The sequence below is a fragment of the Asparagus officinalis genome, chromosome 2 (genome assembly GCF_001876935.1).
Source record: "Asparagus officinalis chromosome 2, Aspof.V1, whole genome shotgun sequence".
NCBI classification, from domain to species: domain Eukaryota; kingdom Viridiplantae; phylum Streptophyta; class Magnoliopsida; order Asparagales; family Asparagaceae; genus Asparagus; species Asparagus officinalis.
This window is the reverse complement of record NC_033795.1, coordinates 67,582,929-67,601,317: the sequence shown is the minus strand read 5'-3', so window position 1 is coordinate 67,601,317 and position 18,389 is coordinate 67,582,929. Positions and strand designations below refer to the sequence as shown.

The 18,389-nt window shown below is 38.1% G+C and overlaps 1 protein-coding gene across 1 annotated transcript in view; it reads left to right on the top strand.

Moving 5' to 3' along the window:
- LOC109831562 (NAD(P)H-quinone oxidoreductase subunit N, chloroplastic) overlaps positions 1–16,961 on the top strand; it is a 17,853-nt gene extending 892 nt beyond the window's left edge. Inside the window, 3 exon segments of the mRNA XM_020398905.1 lie at positions 16,373–16,489; positions 16,571–16,656; positions 16,753–16,961. Coding sequence (XP_020254494.1) covers positions 16,373–16,489; positions 16,571–16,656; positions 16,753–16,813 — 264 coding nt within the window. The 3' untranslated portion in view covers positions 16,814–16,961.

Sequence of the window (18,389 nt, the reverse complement as noted above, 5' to 3'; positions counted from 1 at the left end):
ACCCACCCACCAAAAAAAAAAAAAAAAAACTTTGGATGATTATCTAAAAAACCTTCATAAGTTTGAAGATATCAGAAAACCTCCTTAAGTTTACGGGTTATTAGAAATCGCCCTTTAACTTTGATATTTTATCTGGAAAACCCCATTACAGCAATGTTTTTACATGGGAGGTTTTTGATAAGCCCCATAATTGTGGGTTATTTGTTTTTGATATTTTGAAAAGTACGGGGAAGGCAGGGAGGGGAGGCCGGGGGGGGGGGGGGGGTTACTGAATGAATCGTCCAAAGTTGTGGGGGTTATGATATTTAGTCGTTAAGCAATCCCCCATCTACCAATCTTCCTCCAAATCAATCGTGCCCCAGTTTCCTTCTCTTGGAAAGCTTTGTAACTTGAAGAACCAGTGGATAAACTCGAGATAGCTTTTATGGCCGCCTGCAAAGAAAAGAAATTAGGGGAGGAGGAGGGAAATTGGGGAAGGAGAAGGAGGGAAATTGGGAGTTAGGTAAAAAAATGAATGAAACAATCTAATAAAAAGAAGGATAGATAAAGTAGTAATTACAACAAGAAATTGGGTTAAAATAGTTCTAAATATGACATGCGACAGTCATATGGGAATATTCCCTTGAATATTCTCACTTCAAACTAGGAGAATGTAGTAATGTGCTAGATTTGGACAACTTAGTGTATTTAAGTGGTATGTTCTACAACTTGGGGTACTTGTGTAAATGTGTGAAACAATTGGGTATTTAAGTGTCATTTAGCCAAGTAAAAAAGGTTGAAACTTTAGGGTATTAAAGGGCAAATAACACTTTATTAATATTTAAATAGTTATAATACATTACAAAATTAATACTTACATATTCCTATGCTCCAGCTAGTATTACTTTTAGGGCTGTGCAAACAATCGTTCAGTTTGGTCTTTGGTCAAATTTGCCAAACCAAGTCGAACTGCTTGTGATACAAAACCCAACAGAACTGATTGAAGTTGGTTCAGTTCAGTAGTGTTCTGTTTGATTGGTTTCACTTGAGAACAATTGATATATTCTAAATTCAATGTGACCTAATATGTTAGGAAAAAAAATAATCCCCTTCATTTTAATTTGATGAAATTCAGGAACTATCAATGCCACTATATGTAAGATTGATCTCAATCAAACAAATTAAGTAAATAAAAAATGTATAATAATTTGGATGTTGTGTGGTTTGTGTAAAATTACAAGTCTGATACAAAAGATTATATTTATACCATTCAATTATATATTGCATATTGTTTTCTTGAACTATTTGTATCAATGGGGGAGAAAATTAATTAAAAACGAATTAAATGTATAGAACCAACATTAGAGTTTAAATTTCATACCTTCACACTCCAAAGTAGAAGATGGATCCCGAGGGGATAATTCATCCATGATGAAGGAACTGTTGAAGTATTTTGTTGCAGTCAACGTCACGTGAGAGAAAAGAGAGAGAAACGAATCGTCAAATTTGTAGTAAAACTACTTTATGTGACTATGACATGTCGGGTTTAAGTGGGTGCAAACAATAATTACAAGGATTGGTAATATGATTCGGGCGGTTCGGGTTTAAAAACCTTCAAACTAAATCAAAGCGAACTTTAATTAAAACTGAGCCAAACTGCCAAATTTCGGCCGATTCAGTCGGTTTGTTAGGTTTGAATCGCAGTATGCTCACCCTAATTTAGAGTCTTGACTTGTGATTGAATGACTGAGAAATAAAGAAAATAGGCTCATTCTTCACTAACACAAAGAAGTAGTTAAATATCAACAATTTTCCTTTTTCAATACAAAGAAGAAAAAAATAGATGTAGACCATGGAATGTAGTTTTCATTAGTGCCTATACCTAAGTCATATTTGCTTACCAATTAGGTAGGGCACGTTCCCCACCTCAAATAAACTTTTCTCTTGCCCTTGCAAATTAGGCATGTTCTTTATTGTAATTTATATGCTGTTATGAATAGCTATTATTTGAACAATTATTTTGAAGGTCATATAGATTTTATTCTTTTAGTTTTAAGACGTTTTAGTTAAAAAAGTGATTGTTGGTTTGTTTAGAAAAAAAATCTTGCTATAATCTCTCTATTCAAACTATACATTCATGAGTCAAAAAAGATATATATAAGGTCTTATCTGGTACATATATTCTGCACCTTGCGCAAGGAGGTTGGACATATATAGCATTTGCTTGAGTCCAGATATAGTTGATGATTTTTCCTTTTTTTTTATTAATTGAAGCTATATTATGGGACATAGAGAGGGTGTTTGAGTGTGGTGGCAATGATTTATATTTAATTCCTTGCATAGTAAATGGCCTTTTCTTCTTGGTCTTTGTAAATTTAGCTTGTAAACTCGTAATGTGAGTCGATAAACCTACACCAAAAAGGAGAGGGGCATCCCAAGAAAGTCTCTGTAATGGAAAAAAGACTCCATAATGAAATAACATCTCTGTACCATGATTTATTAAAGCCATATCCTCCTGCACTAAGGGTCTGTTTTGTTGCTTATGGAAAGTTGATGTCCACCTCATTATTTTCTTTTTTACATTTTTCTTTGTTTGGTTTGGATTCCATTGGATTCACAAAGTGTTTTTTTATTTGTATAATAAAACTTTGGAAAGTGGTACTTATGTGGACCCCGCTCAAATGGCTCATACCACCTTAAGTAAGGTTATCTCTTTAAAAAGATAAAAAAAACTAAACTATAAATTGTTATGATCAATATACTCTATTGAGAAGTTACTTGATCCACAATTTGTTTATCGTGACCACAATACTCTCATTATTACTATAAAATAAACATAATATAATGAACATATAATGGATTGTATTGCACAATTAAAGATGGACAAACATTGCATTTTCAATAAAACTTAGTTAATTCCCAAACATAACCTTAGTTAATCCACAATCAAAAGTTAAGCTCCCAAAAGACTTGCTAAAATGTATACAAGTCCCAAACTACATAGACCCAATGTTCCTATGAAAAAATGTCCCTATGACAAAACGTGCAACCAAACAAAGATTATCATTCAACCTACAATAAAAGCAAAAAAAAGCAAATCAAAACCTACATTAAAGTTCATTATCACCCAATCATCCAACAAAAGGTACTATCTGCCATCCACTAAAACACATTCTTAGTTTGAAGCCTCGTCAATGTCATCCCCAATGTCTCCATTACCGTTCAAGTCATGTTTCAAGACATGGTTATTCATCCAATAAACTTTAGGTTTTAATGGTTTCACTATGAATAGCCTAGCTTGCTTCTCATCGTCATATGGATGCTCGAGTGCATAATCCAATACATGTTGTGAGTATTGACGAAGAGAATACACACTCAACCATTTTCGCACTATAATAAAATAACTACAGATGCAATTTCACCCGCTACACCAAGAAAACTAGCCATCGCCTGTGGATCCTCATTTCGTGCAAACCGATGTTTGTGTGCACGTGAAGATTTGTCAATCCTAGCTTTGACATTGGTACTTTTCTCCTTGTTATAAGTGTTTGCCATCGTGGATGACTTAACTTGAACAGGAGGTCGCATTGTCGATGTGCGCATGAAGATCAATTGGTTAATTAGCTACTCCTTCAAGATTTTCATAAGTACTCTTTTTCAACTCTCTAGTTACGAAATCATCTCCAATAATTACCTTAAATCATCGAAGTGCTTCATGGGCTCATTCACATAATTCTTGAGTTTTGGATTTTTCTACAAAACAATACGACATTCAAATTGATAGTGAGAAGCTAATAAATAAATATTTATTTGATGTATGTGTAGCTAAACAGATACAACAGATACGATAGTTGTTGTATCTGTACTTTGCATATATTGCTATTGCTGCTGTATTTGTATAAAACAGATACAACAAAACTTGTATCTGTCCAAGACTGGTACAGATAGAGCAACAGTTATATGTGTACAAACTATCTGATTAGAACATATATAGTTGCTGCTATATCTGTTTTGGTTGTATCTGTTCTAGACTTGCTAGTAGCTCCATTTTTATATTTTCATAACTAAACCTAAATTAAAACAAGAAATTGTTACCCTTGATCATGTGCGGTAAACGCTTTCATCAAATTCTAGCGTTTTTGTTTCTTCATTCCAAGATATACCATTGATTTCAAAACTTTTCCACATGTCGAGTTAATGGTTTCAGAGAGTTCTGCAGTGGTTGGTCACATTTTTTTGGTAAACAACTTATTGAATTTATCATTACATGCATTAGTTGCCTTATTAAATGTCCTCATTTGCATACTCTTGTCACATTTTCCACCATTCCTAGCTTCATTAGCTAAGAAAGGAATGAGGAAATCGTCAAGCTCCTCATCCCATAATTGGTTCCCAACAATCTTTCCTTTTACATTTTGCTTAATCTTTTTTGAAAGGGACGAAAGTTCCTCATATTATCTACGAGTCCCCATTTTGGACCCACCACTAGATTTCAATGAGGGAATGTCAAAAGATAATGATCATGGCATTTTGCTTATATGTTAAGTGTGTGCTCTTTTTTGTGAAACTGGTGTACCGTTTAAAAATTACATTCATGGTCAAAGAGAACAAGAGGAACACATCATACCAGACGTAGGAGTTTGGAAAAAAAACGAATCCAAATGGAATTTGGGGCATTCCTCTGCTAGGGTTGTTTTCATGAAGTCCAACATCTGAGTTTCTCCTCACTTGATTATTCGTAGTTTGAGGATAAGATCGACAGCGAAACACACCATTTTGATTGTCTATATCTGTCATAAAAGCAATGTCAAAAGAAAAATACAGTTGTCACGGTATGTTCAATCATCAAGTCTAGGAAATAGCAACAATGCACACAAGTGAGAACAAATACTGAAAACTACATATAGCAACATTATATCACATTGCATACATGTTCAAATGTTTAAATCAAGTTTAAATTCTACATGTAGCAACATTACAAACCACATTGTATACATATTCAAATGTTTAGTTCCTAGAAAATCACAGTAAAAGTTTAAATTTTACGTAAAGCAACACTCTATATAATACATCGTATATGATATCTGTCAAAAAGGAGTGTCATACATAACTCTTTTACGATGTCATTGACAATTTTCAACCCACATGTCATATGCAATTTGATCTTTTCGTTACTTCCGTTCTTCCTGAGCATCAAGTTTTTCTCTTTGATTCATTTGTTATGTGAAATCAGTAATAGACACATCTTCATCAACATATGTCTATCCTCATCCGTATGTACAACCTCGTTCAAGACTTATCGTTTGGATCGCAATAGATATATAATTATGTAAAATGGTGCTTGCAATTACAATGTTTAATTGACTTGGGAAAGGATGATGAGATTTGGTAGAAAGAGCCCTGAATCAATTTCTCAAGATTCCAAAGTAGAAATCTATCTTACTACGAGGTTTGAAATGGCGAATATTGAATTACTTTTGATTATGGTTAGGAACTCCCCTGATATATTCTTTCAAGTGATATCGACCCACTATAAGGGGCAATGAATCCTGGCATTATTGGATACTCGATATCACACAAATAATATTTCCCTATAATATAGATGAAGTACAACATTATATTTTATATAACCTACTAATATATTAACTAATTTATCAATTCAATTAAAGTTTTGTTGATAGCTTACCCTCGTAGACTCGTGAACCATTTGATGGGGCAAAGATAGTGTATCCTTAAAAAGTGTGAAGTCATTTGCAGCTCCTTCCTAAACAGTCATGACTTATGTGAATCGTTTGTCTGGTGTTACTGTAGCCAAAACATTGTGTGATTCAATGTTCAAAAAATGGTTTTATTATCTGTGCGGTTCGAGAGCGAGTCATGATTAATCGGATTATGCGTCGATTATTCGGATTATGCGGAATTATGCGTTTTTAAAAATTTTAAATATATTTATTGTTTTTCATACATAAAAATGTATATAATTCATAAAAGATAGAAGATATATTAAGAAAAATGCAAATAAACATGTGACTGAATAATCAATAACTAAGTAACTAATTAAACACTCAATCCAATGCATACATTATCCATGCATACATCATAATTAACTAGCTACTCAGATAAAGTCACTAATTAAAACAAAAGTTCATAAACTAAAACCAAACATTTAGTCTTCCTCATCAACCTCATAACGAATGTCAACACCGAACTCTTCTTCAGAGAGAGCCTCAAAATCATCATTATTAGCCTCATCCAAATCATCTTTATTAGTCCCTTTATTAGTCATGTCATCAATAGCTGCACTAGAGGAGCCCTCTTGATCTGTCCTCGTCATCATTAGCTGCACTAGAAGAGCCCTCTTGATCTGTCCTCGACCTACTAGCATGTCTCCTGAGTGTCCTACTCCTACGTGGGTCTTCATTAGCCCTACTAGCATCAATAATAATCTTCCATGAAAGTCCACTACCCGGAAAAATCTCATCTTCTTCATTCTCCATCTCTTTAATGTTGTCGGACTTCCAATGCAATACCCTAGAATCATCATTAGCCAGAAGCACGTCCTTGATTTTGCCACTCTTTGTTCTTCCTTCTCTTTTTTGTATGATTTTTCTATTGAATTGCACAAATTCAAGATCATTTAGCCTCTTTGGGTCTAGTTGGTTCCTCTTTTTAGTATGTATCTACATATTTTATAAATCAAGATACAGTTAGAAATCATGTATCATGACATGTTACTAACTTGTTGAAAAAAAACCATTACACCCTCAAATACACTCCAGTTTCGCTCACAACCCGAGGAACTACTAGTCAAATTGAGTATATTTATAGCCATCTTTCTCAAATGAGGCGCATCTCCTCCAAAGCTATCCCACCAATGTGCTATTAATTTGAAACAAATATATATTTAGCAATTAGCATATTAACTAACCATTAAGCTAGGAGTAGACTAGACGCTTCAATCAAAATTTGTACCTTAATCAAAATTATCAGTGCCGTTGAAACTTATATAATAGCGTTTTGACAATCCTCTTCTCATAAACCCTTATGCATTCTTGTAATTCACCATTTATTTTTGTGCAACCTTATCCTGCACCTCCTCTGTCCCCCGAAAGAATACATCAAGGCAACAATAAATAGCAGTCCTAGCAACAGTAGTTTCGTGAGGCGTCTTATCCCTATAGTAGTAACATGGATTCAAAAAGTAAGCTGTCAAATGTAGTGCACTGTCTAGCCTCCCTACCGCATGCTTCTTGATCATCTCAACAATTGGATGATAAATAGCCTTCTTTCTATTGCAAGCATATTTTATCTCACTCTTAGCATCCTCTAACATACCATAGACAAAGCCCATCGAGGGCCTCCTATCTGCATCAACAATCCTTAGTAGCGTGAAAAGAGGAACATAGATTTTGATCAGCAACTGTGTATCCTATCAGAAAATATCGGAATAGATTATAGACCTAATAGCAACTCCCTTAGATGTCTTGGCTCATCTGTTCTCCTCTCACTCAGGTGAAGAGATCATAGCGGCTAATTATAGTTTCTTCTCCACCAAACAAGTCAGGTTAAAAAAGGAAGTGACAAATCGTATAACTCCTGGGCGAACAAGCTCCCTTCTATTACTAAACCTGCGCATCAAAGAAAGAGTACTATGATGTGAGTAAAGAAACACCGTGAGATTTCTCCCCTTATCTATCACAGACTTGAACTTTAAAAGCTTCTCAATATCCTCCAACATCAAATCAATCGTATGTGCCGAACAGCTAGTCCAAAATATATTCGGACGCTCATCTTTTAACTTGTTCTTTGTAGCCATATTAGAAGCAGCATTATCGGTAACCACCTGCACTACACGAGAGTCTCCAATCTCCATTATGCAATCTTTAACCTATTTGTAGATGTAGTTTCCCGTGTGGGCATTCTCAGAGTCTTCGATAGAGTTGATGAAACTCGTGCCCTCCTTACAATGGACGCACAAGTTCACCACACTCCCGTGCCTCTTGTCAGTCTATCCATCGGCAAGGATACTGCAACCGTACTCATCCCACCATTCCTTCTGCTTTTCTAACCCTCCCTTAATCTTATCACATGTTTTTTTAGAAGAGGAACTCTAAATTGATACTGATTAGGATATACATATTTTGAGACGGTTGATGAAAAGATATAGAGAGAAGAGAAAGGATCTACATATGATTTTTATAGATCTAGAAAAAATTTATGATAGAGTACCTAGAGAGGTAATGTGGTGGGTGTTAGAAAAGAAAATTGTATCTAGTATATATATTAATGTGATTAAAGATATGTAGGATAGAGTAATAACTAGAGTAAGAACTAATGAAGGAGAGACTAAACCGTTTCCTATTACCATAGGTTTATTCCAAGAGTCAGCTTTAAATCCTTATCTTTTTACATTAGTTATGGACCAACTTATTAAGCACATTCAGGATGAAATTTTATAGTGTATGTTATTTGCTGATGATATATTATTAGTTGATGAAACTAAAAGAGACATTATTGCTAAAGTAGAAAGATGGATACAAGCTCTTGAGTCTAAATGTTTTAGAATTAGTAGAACAAAAACAGAATATATAGAATGCATTTTTAGTAAAAGTAAGAAAGAAAGAGAGTCTATGGTAAATATTGACGGCCAAAAAATATCTAAAGTTAATCATTTTCGCTATTTAGAATCTATCATTAGGCATGATGATGAGATAGAGGAGGATGTTGTGCATCGAATCAAATCAGGATGGTTGAAATAGAAGAGTGCTTCAGGAGTCTTATATCATCGTAGAATACTAATGAAACTAAAGGAAAAATTCTATAGAACGACTATAAGCCCAAATATGCTTTATGGGTTAAAGAATATGAAACCCTAATTCCATAGATAAGATAACATGGGCTTATATAGGCCCTACAAACACAGTTTACAAATAAGACCCTTAACTATACTAATATGTCAACACTCCTCCTCAAGATGGGCGAAAGATATCCACTAAGCCCATCTTGTCACATCCTCTAATCATATCTATTGAGTTAAGTCCCTTAGTCAGACAATCTGCTGCCTGGTTTTTAGTTGAAACATGACTTAACTCCAATAGTCCACTGTCCAACTTCTCTTTGATGAAAAACCTATCGATCTCGATGTGTTTGGTTCTATCATGCTGCACTGGGTTATTGGCGATACTGATGGCCGACTTGTTATCACACCAAAGTTTCATCTTTGCTCCTTGATCCAGTTTCAGCTCCACCAGCATACTCTTCAACCACAATAACTCCGCAACTCCCAAGGCCATGGCTCTATACTCTGCTTCAGCTATTGATCTCGCTACCACCGATTGCTTCTTGCTCTTTCACGAGACCAAGTTGCCTCCTATAAAGATACAATATCCTGAGGTGGACCTCCTGTCATCAGCACAACTAGCCCAATCAGAGATGCAATAACCCTCGATGCTCACATGTCTATTCTTTCTGAATATCAGCCCCTTTCCGGGGGCACTCTTCAAATATCTTAGAATCTGGTACACAGCGTCTATATGACCCTTTCTCGGATCGTGCATGTAGCGACTCACCACGCTCACTGCAAAAGAGATATCGGGACGAGTGTGACTCAGATAGATCAATCTGCCCACCAGCCTTTGGTATCTATCACGATTATCTGGTTCTCCAGTTTCAGCACCCAGCTTAAACTTCTGGTCGATCGGTGTAGTTGCAGGTTTGCACCCTAACATTCCTGTCTCCTTGAGAAGATCCAGTGCATACTTTCTCTGGGATAGGATGATCCCCTCCGCTCCTCGAGCTATCTCTATTCCAAGAAAGTATCGAAGCAAGCCAAGATCTTTCACCTCGAATTTCTTACCCAGTCTCACTTTGAGTTGGGTAATCTCCTTCTCATCATCCCCTGTAATAATCATATCATCCACATATACTGCAAGCATGGTGATGTGACCTCCACTCCGTCGAAAAAACACTGTATGATCGGCATTAATCTGATGGTATCCCATACCTATCATAGCCCGTCTGAATCTGTCAAACCAAGCACGGGGAGATTGCTTCAAGCCATAGAGAGACTTCTTCAATCTGCAAACCTTTCCCACTGTCTGCTCTGTACCGAATCCTGGTGGTATCTCCATGTAAACCTCCTCCACTAGATCTCCATGAAGAAATGCGTTCTTCACATCTAGTTGGTGTAGCTTTCATCCACCATTTACTGCCAGAGAGATTAAGATCCGAACAGTGCTCATCTTTGCCACTGGTGCAAAAGTCTTATCATAATCGATGCCATATGTCTGACTATACCCTTTTGCCACCAGACGAGCCTTGTAGCGTTCAACTTGCCCATCTGGATTTTGCTTTACAGTGAAGACCCACTTACATTCAACTGCTCGCTTTCCTTCTGGTAGTTTTACTAGCTCCCAAGTGCGGTTCTTCTCAAGAGCCCCTAACTCCTCGTGCATAGCCGCTTTCCATTTTGGGTCCTTCTTAGCAACCTGCCAATTGTTAGGTACAGTAACAGAGTCCAATGATGCAATGAATGCCCCATGTGCAGGGTGGATGTTAGAATATGATACAAATTGGGCAAGATCCCAACCATATCTATCGGGAGGATTTCCCGCATTACTACGAGTAGTCCTCCGTACTGATATTGGTGTGGGAGGAGTAGGAAGGAATGTTATCAGTAGGGAGAGAAACGTTATCACCTTGGGATAAAACTGGTGGTGGTGTAGGTGTTGCAGGAGTCGGGGCAGGCGTTGGCAAGAGACTTGGCAGCACTAGTGGCACTGTAGGTACTGTTCCTGCAATTTGCTTGCCCTTCCTACTATAGGTTAGTAGTTCCCCCTGAACAGTGGGCCTAACACCTCTTGTCTCATTATTCTTTTCTTCATCATTCTCCTGCTCCTCCTCAACCAATTCTTCTTCCCAAGGAATCGATACAGAAACGAATTTCTCCACATTGTTCACCGATCTCTCACTATTCTCCTCCTCTCGCATCATACTTCTAGTATTAGGCGAGTTACTAGCGGATGAAATTACCTTCTGGGTGTAATACGTCTCGAGTTCTCGAAAGTGCACATCCATGCTCACAAACAACCTTTTCTCCACTGGGCTCCAGCAAACATATCCCTTCTGAGTAGCAGAATATCCCACAAAGATGCACTTCACAGCTCTAGGGGCAAGCTTCCCGACAGATGACCTGTTGTCCTTCACAAAGCACACACAGCCAAACACTTTAAGTGGAAGAATCCCACCATTATCTCCCTTCAATATCTCACACGGAGACTTCCAATCCAGCACTCTCGAGGGCATTCTGTTGATCAGCGCTGCTGCGGTCAATACTGCTTGTCCCCATAATGTCTCTGGGACATTCATAGAGATCATCATGCTTCTAGCAACCTCTAAAAGATGTCTGTTCTTCCTTTCCGCTACCCCATTCTGTGCTGGTGTGTATGGACAGGTTGTCTGGTGATGTATTCCTTGAGCTGACAAATATTCTTCAAGGGCTCTGTTGGTATACTCTGTCCCATTATCTGACCTCAATACTTTCACCACTGCTCCGTATTGAGTCTGAACAGTCTTATGAAAATTTTGGAAGCACCCAAACACATCACTCTTATTCTTCATCAGGTATAACCAAGTAACACGAGAGAAGCAATCAATAAATGTAACAAAATATTTGTATCCATTCATAGAACTTGTGGAACAAGGCCCCCAAACATCTGAATGTACCAGGTCAAATGCATGAGAACTTCTATGACCAGAACTAACATAAGAGCTTCTAGTAAGCTTTCCCAACTCACATGCATCACACACAAGTTTCTGTTTATTTGCTTTCTCAAATAAAGAAGGATACAATCTACCTAAAACACTAAAGGATGAGTGTCCCAAACGCTGGTGATGGAGCATTAACTCATTTTCAGCACTCATTTTAGATCCTACTCCTGCTTCCTCTATGACTGACACCAATGCTGAATCCAGCCCTTCACGATCCAGATACCACAGTCCACTACGCCATGTGCCAGTCCCAAGTCTCCGCCCTGTCCCCTTCTCCTGGAAGATTACCTTGGGAATATCAAAAGAGACGATGCATTTTAGTTGGAGGATGATAGAACTACGCACCGGAGTCGACTATCCATGCTGATGATCTATCAGGAGACATAGAAGCAAGAGCATGTATGTCATCAGTACCTTTGGTCGGATGAGCATAGGTAGCAGTATTGCCTCTGGCGAAGAATGACGTGGATGCCTCCTCAGTTCCATCCCCTGCTACTTGCTGCTTCTTCCTTAGTATCGCCAGGGGAGCACGATCCTCCTCAGTAAAGACCATCTCCGCTTCCTCTTCCTCTGCTACCGTCAGATTTGCCCGGTTTCCTGCTCCTCTTCCACCTCGTCGACCCCCACGGCCACGACCACGACCTCCGAACTGTCCACGTCCACCCGAATCTCCTTCCTTGGATGGCTTGGTGCAAGCATGCCTTAGATGACCTACCGCACCGCAGTTGTAACACTGTCGGGTCTCTCCCCTAGATCCAGTGTTGCTAGAGGCTGCCAGTGCTGACTTCACCACAGGAAGTCCACCTGTCCCCGCCTACAGCCGAATGCGAGTCTCCTCCTGGATCATAGCAGAGACAGCCTCCTCAAGCGTGGGAATCTTCGGCTGAGCTAGCAGTAATGCGATTCGCTGAGTGAACTCTGATGTCAATCCTTTAAGAAACACCATAGTCCTCTCTTGTAGAAAGGCCTCCCGCTCTTTACATCCCGGGTCCTTGCAGCTAGCCCGGGGAGAAAAATGATCATAATCCAGCCACAGGCGCTCTAGCTCTGTAGCATATTCCTGTACAGTCCTCTCTCCCTGGACTGTGACGTCGATCTCTCCTTTGATCTGGAATACCCTCAGGTTATTCCCCACTTCATCATATGTCCTCCTCAACTTCTCCCAGACGTCCTTCACCTTCTCAATGCCATCCACCGTGACGGCAATCGTCGGGACCAACGAGTTGAGAAGCCAGATGTACACCAACATATGAGTGGACTTCCACTCATCTCTTCCCTCCTAGTCCTTCTCCGGTTCTGTCGCCTCTCCTGTCAAGTAACCCTCCAGGTTCCTCCCTGCAAGGGTGTATCTCACCCGCCGTGACCAACTCAGGTAGGTACTCGGTCCATCAAGCTTCAGATCGATGGTCGGAAGCTCCAACTTCTTCGATGACAATTTCATCAACTTCATCAAAGTCGACACCTCCGCAGGGTTCAACTTCTTGATAATCTCCTCCATTGATCAAGCTTCAGACCCAACACCTGGTCTCCTTCTCTTCCGACCCTTGTTGTGTGCAGTGAAAATTTTGGCAGTACCTCTGCCGCACAACAAGAGTAAGATCTCAGATAAATTCTCATCTCTCAGAGGAAACAAGAATCAAAAAACAGTGATATTTCTCATCGCAGTGAGTTATATACTCTTCCTGTCATCAGTTCGAGGACTGAGTCGAGGGAATCCATGTCAAACTCGAGGTTCAACATGGTGCACCGGGGGTTGAGACTTGTTTTGGGTCATTCCATAGATATGCACAGTACATGAACTTTTCACATCCTTTGATCAAGGAGAAGTTCAACCCCAAGGCATGTGGGTGGGCTTATGGGATGAATTTCTTTGATCTTGATGCATGGAGGAAGGAGAAGTGCACAGAGCAATACCATTACTGGCAGAATCTGGTATGCCTCTCATTCCTTGATTTTATAGGTGAATTCTACTCTTTGATTATTACTTTTTACAATTGTTTGACATTCTTTGCTTTTATATACATTGAATTGTGACCTATGAAGCACGGATTCACCCCCAGAGGCCACGTATCCGTGTCCGACACGAATCGGACACGGATACGTGCACGACACGTGCACGACACGTGTCGGACACGGTCAATCCGTGTCCGACACGGGTCAATGGTCAACATGTTGGGGGACACGGTCAAACAGTTATGGGACACGGCTGGGATACGCTGATGCAAAGAAAAAAAAAAGCGGATGGAAAAAAGTAAACCCGAAACCCAAACCCAATCCCCCAAAACAAAACCCTATCTTCACTTACCTGAAGACGCCGCCGCCACAAATCTGAGCTAAACCCTATCTTCACAAAACCCTATCGTCACTTACTTGAAGACGACGCCGCCGCCACAAATCTGAGCTCCTCGACCTCGTCGCTCGACCTCGACCTCGACCTCGACGAAAGATCTCCTCGTCCTCGACCTCGACGCTCGACGAAGATCTCGTCCTCGACGCTCGTCCTCAAAATCACAGGTCAGTCTCTCTCTCTCTCTCTCTCTCTCTCTCGATCTTCGTCTCTCTCTCTCTGGATCTGAGTCTCTCTCTCTCTGATTCTTTCTCACTCTTTTCTGTTCGTCTCTCTCTCAATCGTCTGTTCGTCTCTCTCAGAGTCTCTCTGTCGATCTCTTCATCTCTCTCTTTTCGTCTCCCTCTCTGTCGATCTCTTCATCTCTCTCTTTTTCCCTTCTCCGTCCTTATCAGTCTCTTTATCTTTTTTTTTTTGAGAAAACTAACCTTCTCAGTCCCTATCAGTCTCTTTATCTTTGTTTTTTTTGAGAAAACTAACTTTTTTTTTTGTTTATGCAGCTTCGTGATACTGCTGAGCAAGTCACAGATCTACAATCCTATTCTTCATTTGATAATTTATTTTTTTCAATTTTAGTTTCAATTTCAGTTTTAATTTCCTAACATATGAGTATTTTTTAATTTCAATTTCAGTTTCTTAACACAAATGAATTGTTAACATTACACAAATGAATTTCATTGATATGTCTAGTAAGCATTGAGAATTTTGTCCATTTTCTATACAAATGAATCTGCAATGAACGTTATTGTGTTTTAAATATCAACACCTTCGAATATTTTAAGCATTGGGAATGTTTGAACATTTAATTCATATCAACAAATGAATCTGCAGTATAATTTTGTTAGTCAAAAAATTATTATACAAATGAATTATTTGTTAGGCAATGAATTATTTGTTAGTCAATAATTTTGTTAGTCAACAAATTATTACACAAATGAATTATTTGTTAGTCAATAATTTTGTTAGTCAATAAATTATTACACAAATGAATTATTACACAAATGAATATACATATTTAATGAATGGATTACAGATATTTATTTTGGGAATTGTGTTGGAATTTTTTATTGATCCTTCATCCTTGCTCATTGCTGCTTTTAACTCTAAGTATAATCTGTAAAAAGAAAAACAAAGTCAGTCTTGACACTTATTAATTAGTATAATTAGAAAAAGAGCTTAAAATAGTAATTTGCATGCTAACTAATAAATTATAAACATGTAAATACTTAATTGTTTACAAACTTGTTATTTTGTGATAGAATGAGTATGTACTCCAATTCCTTTTTGTTTACAAATTTGTTATTTATGATAGATTCATAATTTAGATTGTTAGTTGAATTTTATAAAATTTTCTATATATAATAATAATTTGAAAAAAAATTCCTCCCCTTATCCCCGTATCCTATTTTTTTGGATTTTTCCGTATCCCGTATCCGTGTCCGTGTCGTATCCGTGTCCCGTATCCGTGTCCGTGCATCATAGGCCGTGAGAGAGGGTGGCGGCTAGGGGGGTCGGATGGGTGAGAGGGGGATGGCGGCTAGGGTTTTGGACCTTTCTCTGATACCATAAAAAATATGAAACCCTAATTCCATAGATAAGATAACATGGGCTTATATAGGCCCTACAAACACAGTTTACAAATAAGACCCTTAACTATACTAATATGTCAACATGGGTCAAAATGTTGGGCAATTAAAAAATAACATGTTCAAAAAATGAGTGTAGCAGAATTGAGAATGTTGCAATGGTCTTGTGGGTATACATTAAAAGATAGGATAAAAAATAAATACATCTGTAGTAAATTAGAGGTTGCGCCTATTGAGGATAAAATAAGAGAGAATAGATTAAGATGGTTTGGTCATGTACAAAGGAGACCCCTTAATACACCGATTAGGAAAAATGATAATATCAGAGTAAATGGGGCTAGGAAATCTATAGGTCGACATCTAGATCGACCTAGAATGACTTGGTCAGAAGCAATTAAGAAGGATATGATTAAGACTAAAGTAACAGAAAAAATGACTCACAACAGAATGGAATGGAAAAATAAAATTCATATAGTCGACCCCAAACATTTGGGATAAGTACTTGTTTGTTGTTATTGTTGTACCAAACTTACTGTAAATGTATTTTGGGTGCTCTAGTGACTAGTTGCATCTTTGAGATTGCAGATTCTACAGTTATGCCAATATTTACATTATTACCAGTGCACTTTATTTTTCATTACTGAAGATTTTTTTTGAACCTAACATTTTCCCTTCATGGGTTTGAGAACAGCCTCACCTCGGTAGGCAGCCAATTGCAAGATGGTATTTCCCACCTGAGGTTGATTACAGGCTCTCCGTGCTGCCTTCAGATTGCAAAGGCTTAGTTGTCTGGATAATTGAGGCCAGGGTTAAATTCTCTTCATAAATCAACCTCTATCATTTACTACTACGTTAAATTAATTTTAATTGCATCTTAATCTTGATTAAGGTCCTGTCCAAGGCTGAGCTGCAGTTTCTCGCATTGCTTCCAACCCTTCGCCCTAAAGTTAAGGTCATTGCAGAATGTGGTAACTGGTAATTAATTATCTTCTTAATATGTTACATTTCTAATAAATGAATGTAACAACTGAATTTTCTGATATTATTGTTTTGCATCATGCTAATTTACAGGAGAAATTTTGTTTGGAAACCATTGAGAGAAATAGCAGGCCTACCTGTAGGTGGAGAATGAACTGCATTTTATTGTGTATAATCCCTTGATGATGCACTAATGAGAAATCTTCTACATGAAGAAATCTTGTATGTAAAAAAACGCATTCGGAAATGAAAATTTCTGAAAATTATTAAAGCTAAACATTTCAATCTGTCCTTTAGTTCATCTTTTATTACTTGCTGATTCTATTTTATTATGCCGGTAAGTGTAATCCGTAAAAAACTTTGGCTTTAGGAGTAAAAGATATGAAAAAGTTCTTTGCCTCGACTATGTTCTAGCATTTGCATCCTTACCCAAGCTACCAATGGTAGCGTTTTGGTTACAAGAGTATTAATTTGTTCAAATATTGTGGTAGTAACCTGTGCAAATAAGAAAAATGAAAGTTAATTTGCATTCCCAAATTTTTATGACAAAGTGGATGCCTGATACTTATTCTGGGAAAAAAATTCTATTGATAATGAAGAAAAGTTGATTTGCATTCCCAAATTAACAAAGTGGATGCTTAATACTTATTCTTGAAAAAAAAAATATTTGAACCATTTAGGAGATATCTAATGTGGAGAGTACCTTTTCAAATTTGATGTGATCTTTTACAATCCGGAAGTGTAGAACATAGTAATTAATGGGTACTTTCGGAATTTCAAAAGATTGAACCCATTCTTCCTTCTTCACCTGGTTTCTTCTCTTTTTTCTCTTTCTTTCATTCTTTATTTTTTTTTTCCCGTCTCCTATTTTTGTGTTGCTCTCATCTTTGCTGCTACACTAAAAACGAAATGGCAGGAGTAAAATTGTCCCATTTATTGGTGTAATGTCCACTTGGGCATGGGAGGAATCTCTTAACAATTCGTTTTCCCAGCCTAGCTAAAATTGAAGTTGATTGAAATATCTCTATTGAAATGTAGTAAGAGATGATGTTCACATGGGCGATCTAAGTTAGCAAAGACACCATCAATCTGTGCTGGAGAGAAGATGAAGTCTGATTGGCGATTACGTCGGCGGCCATGGGAAGAGGCAAAAGCTCAAATCCGGCGAGAGAAAAGGGTTGGGTCAAAATCATGAAAGAATGCACCGAGACGAGATGAGGCTTCATTTTGAGAATTTTTAGGCGATGAAAGGTTCACTTCCTCTTGAGATCAGGAGAAATTAGACAGAGGTCTTCTGAGAAAACTGCTCTGTTTAATAATAATTAGCACTAATTACGAGCAAATGCTACTGACACGTTAGTGTCATATATATTGTGCCATAAATTTGTCTCATTTTTTGGTCCTCCAAGCACTACTCTTAGAGTTATTCAACGCTAGCGCATGTTGCGCGCCGTGCGGAAGCGTGCTCGACAACCAACCGAGCCCGCGAGTCACGGGAGAAGATAACCAAACCAAACACGAGTGCAATCCAATCCTAAATACGACAAACCAATCGCAAACACAGAGATGTACGTGGCTCGGCAAATTGCCTACGTCCACAGGTTGAGGATGGGGAGATTTTACTATTTCGGGGAGAGTACAAAAGGGTTACAATCACTCAAATACTCGAACAAACCCTAACCAATGATCTCTCAACTCGCTCACAAGTACCTCTCAAAGTACCGTGCAGA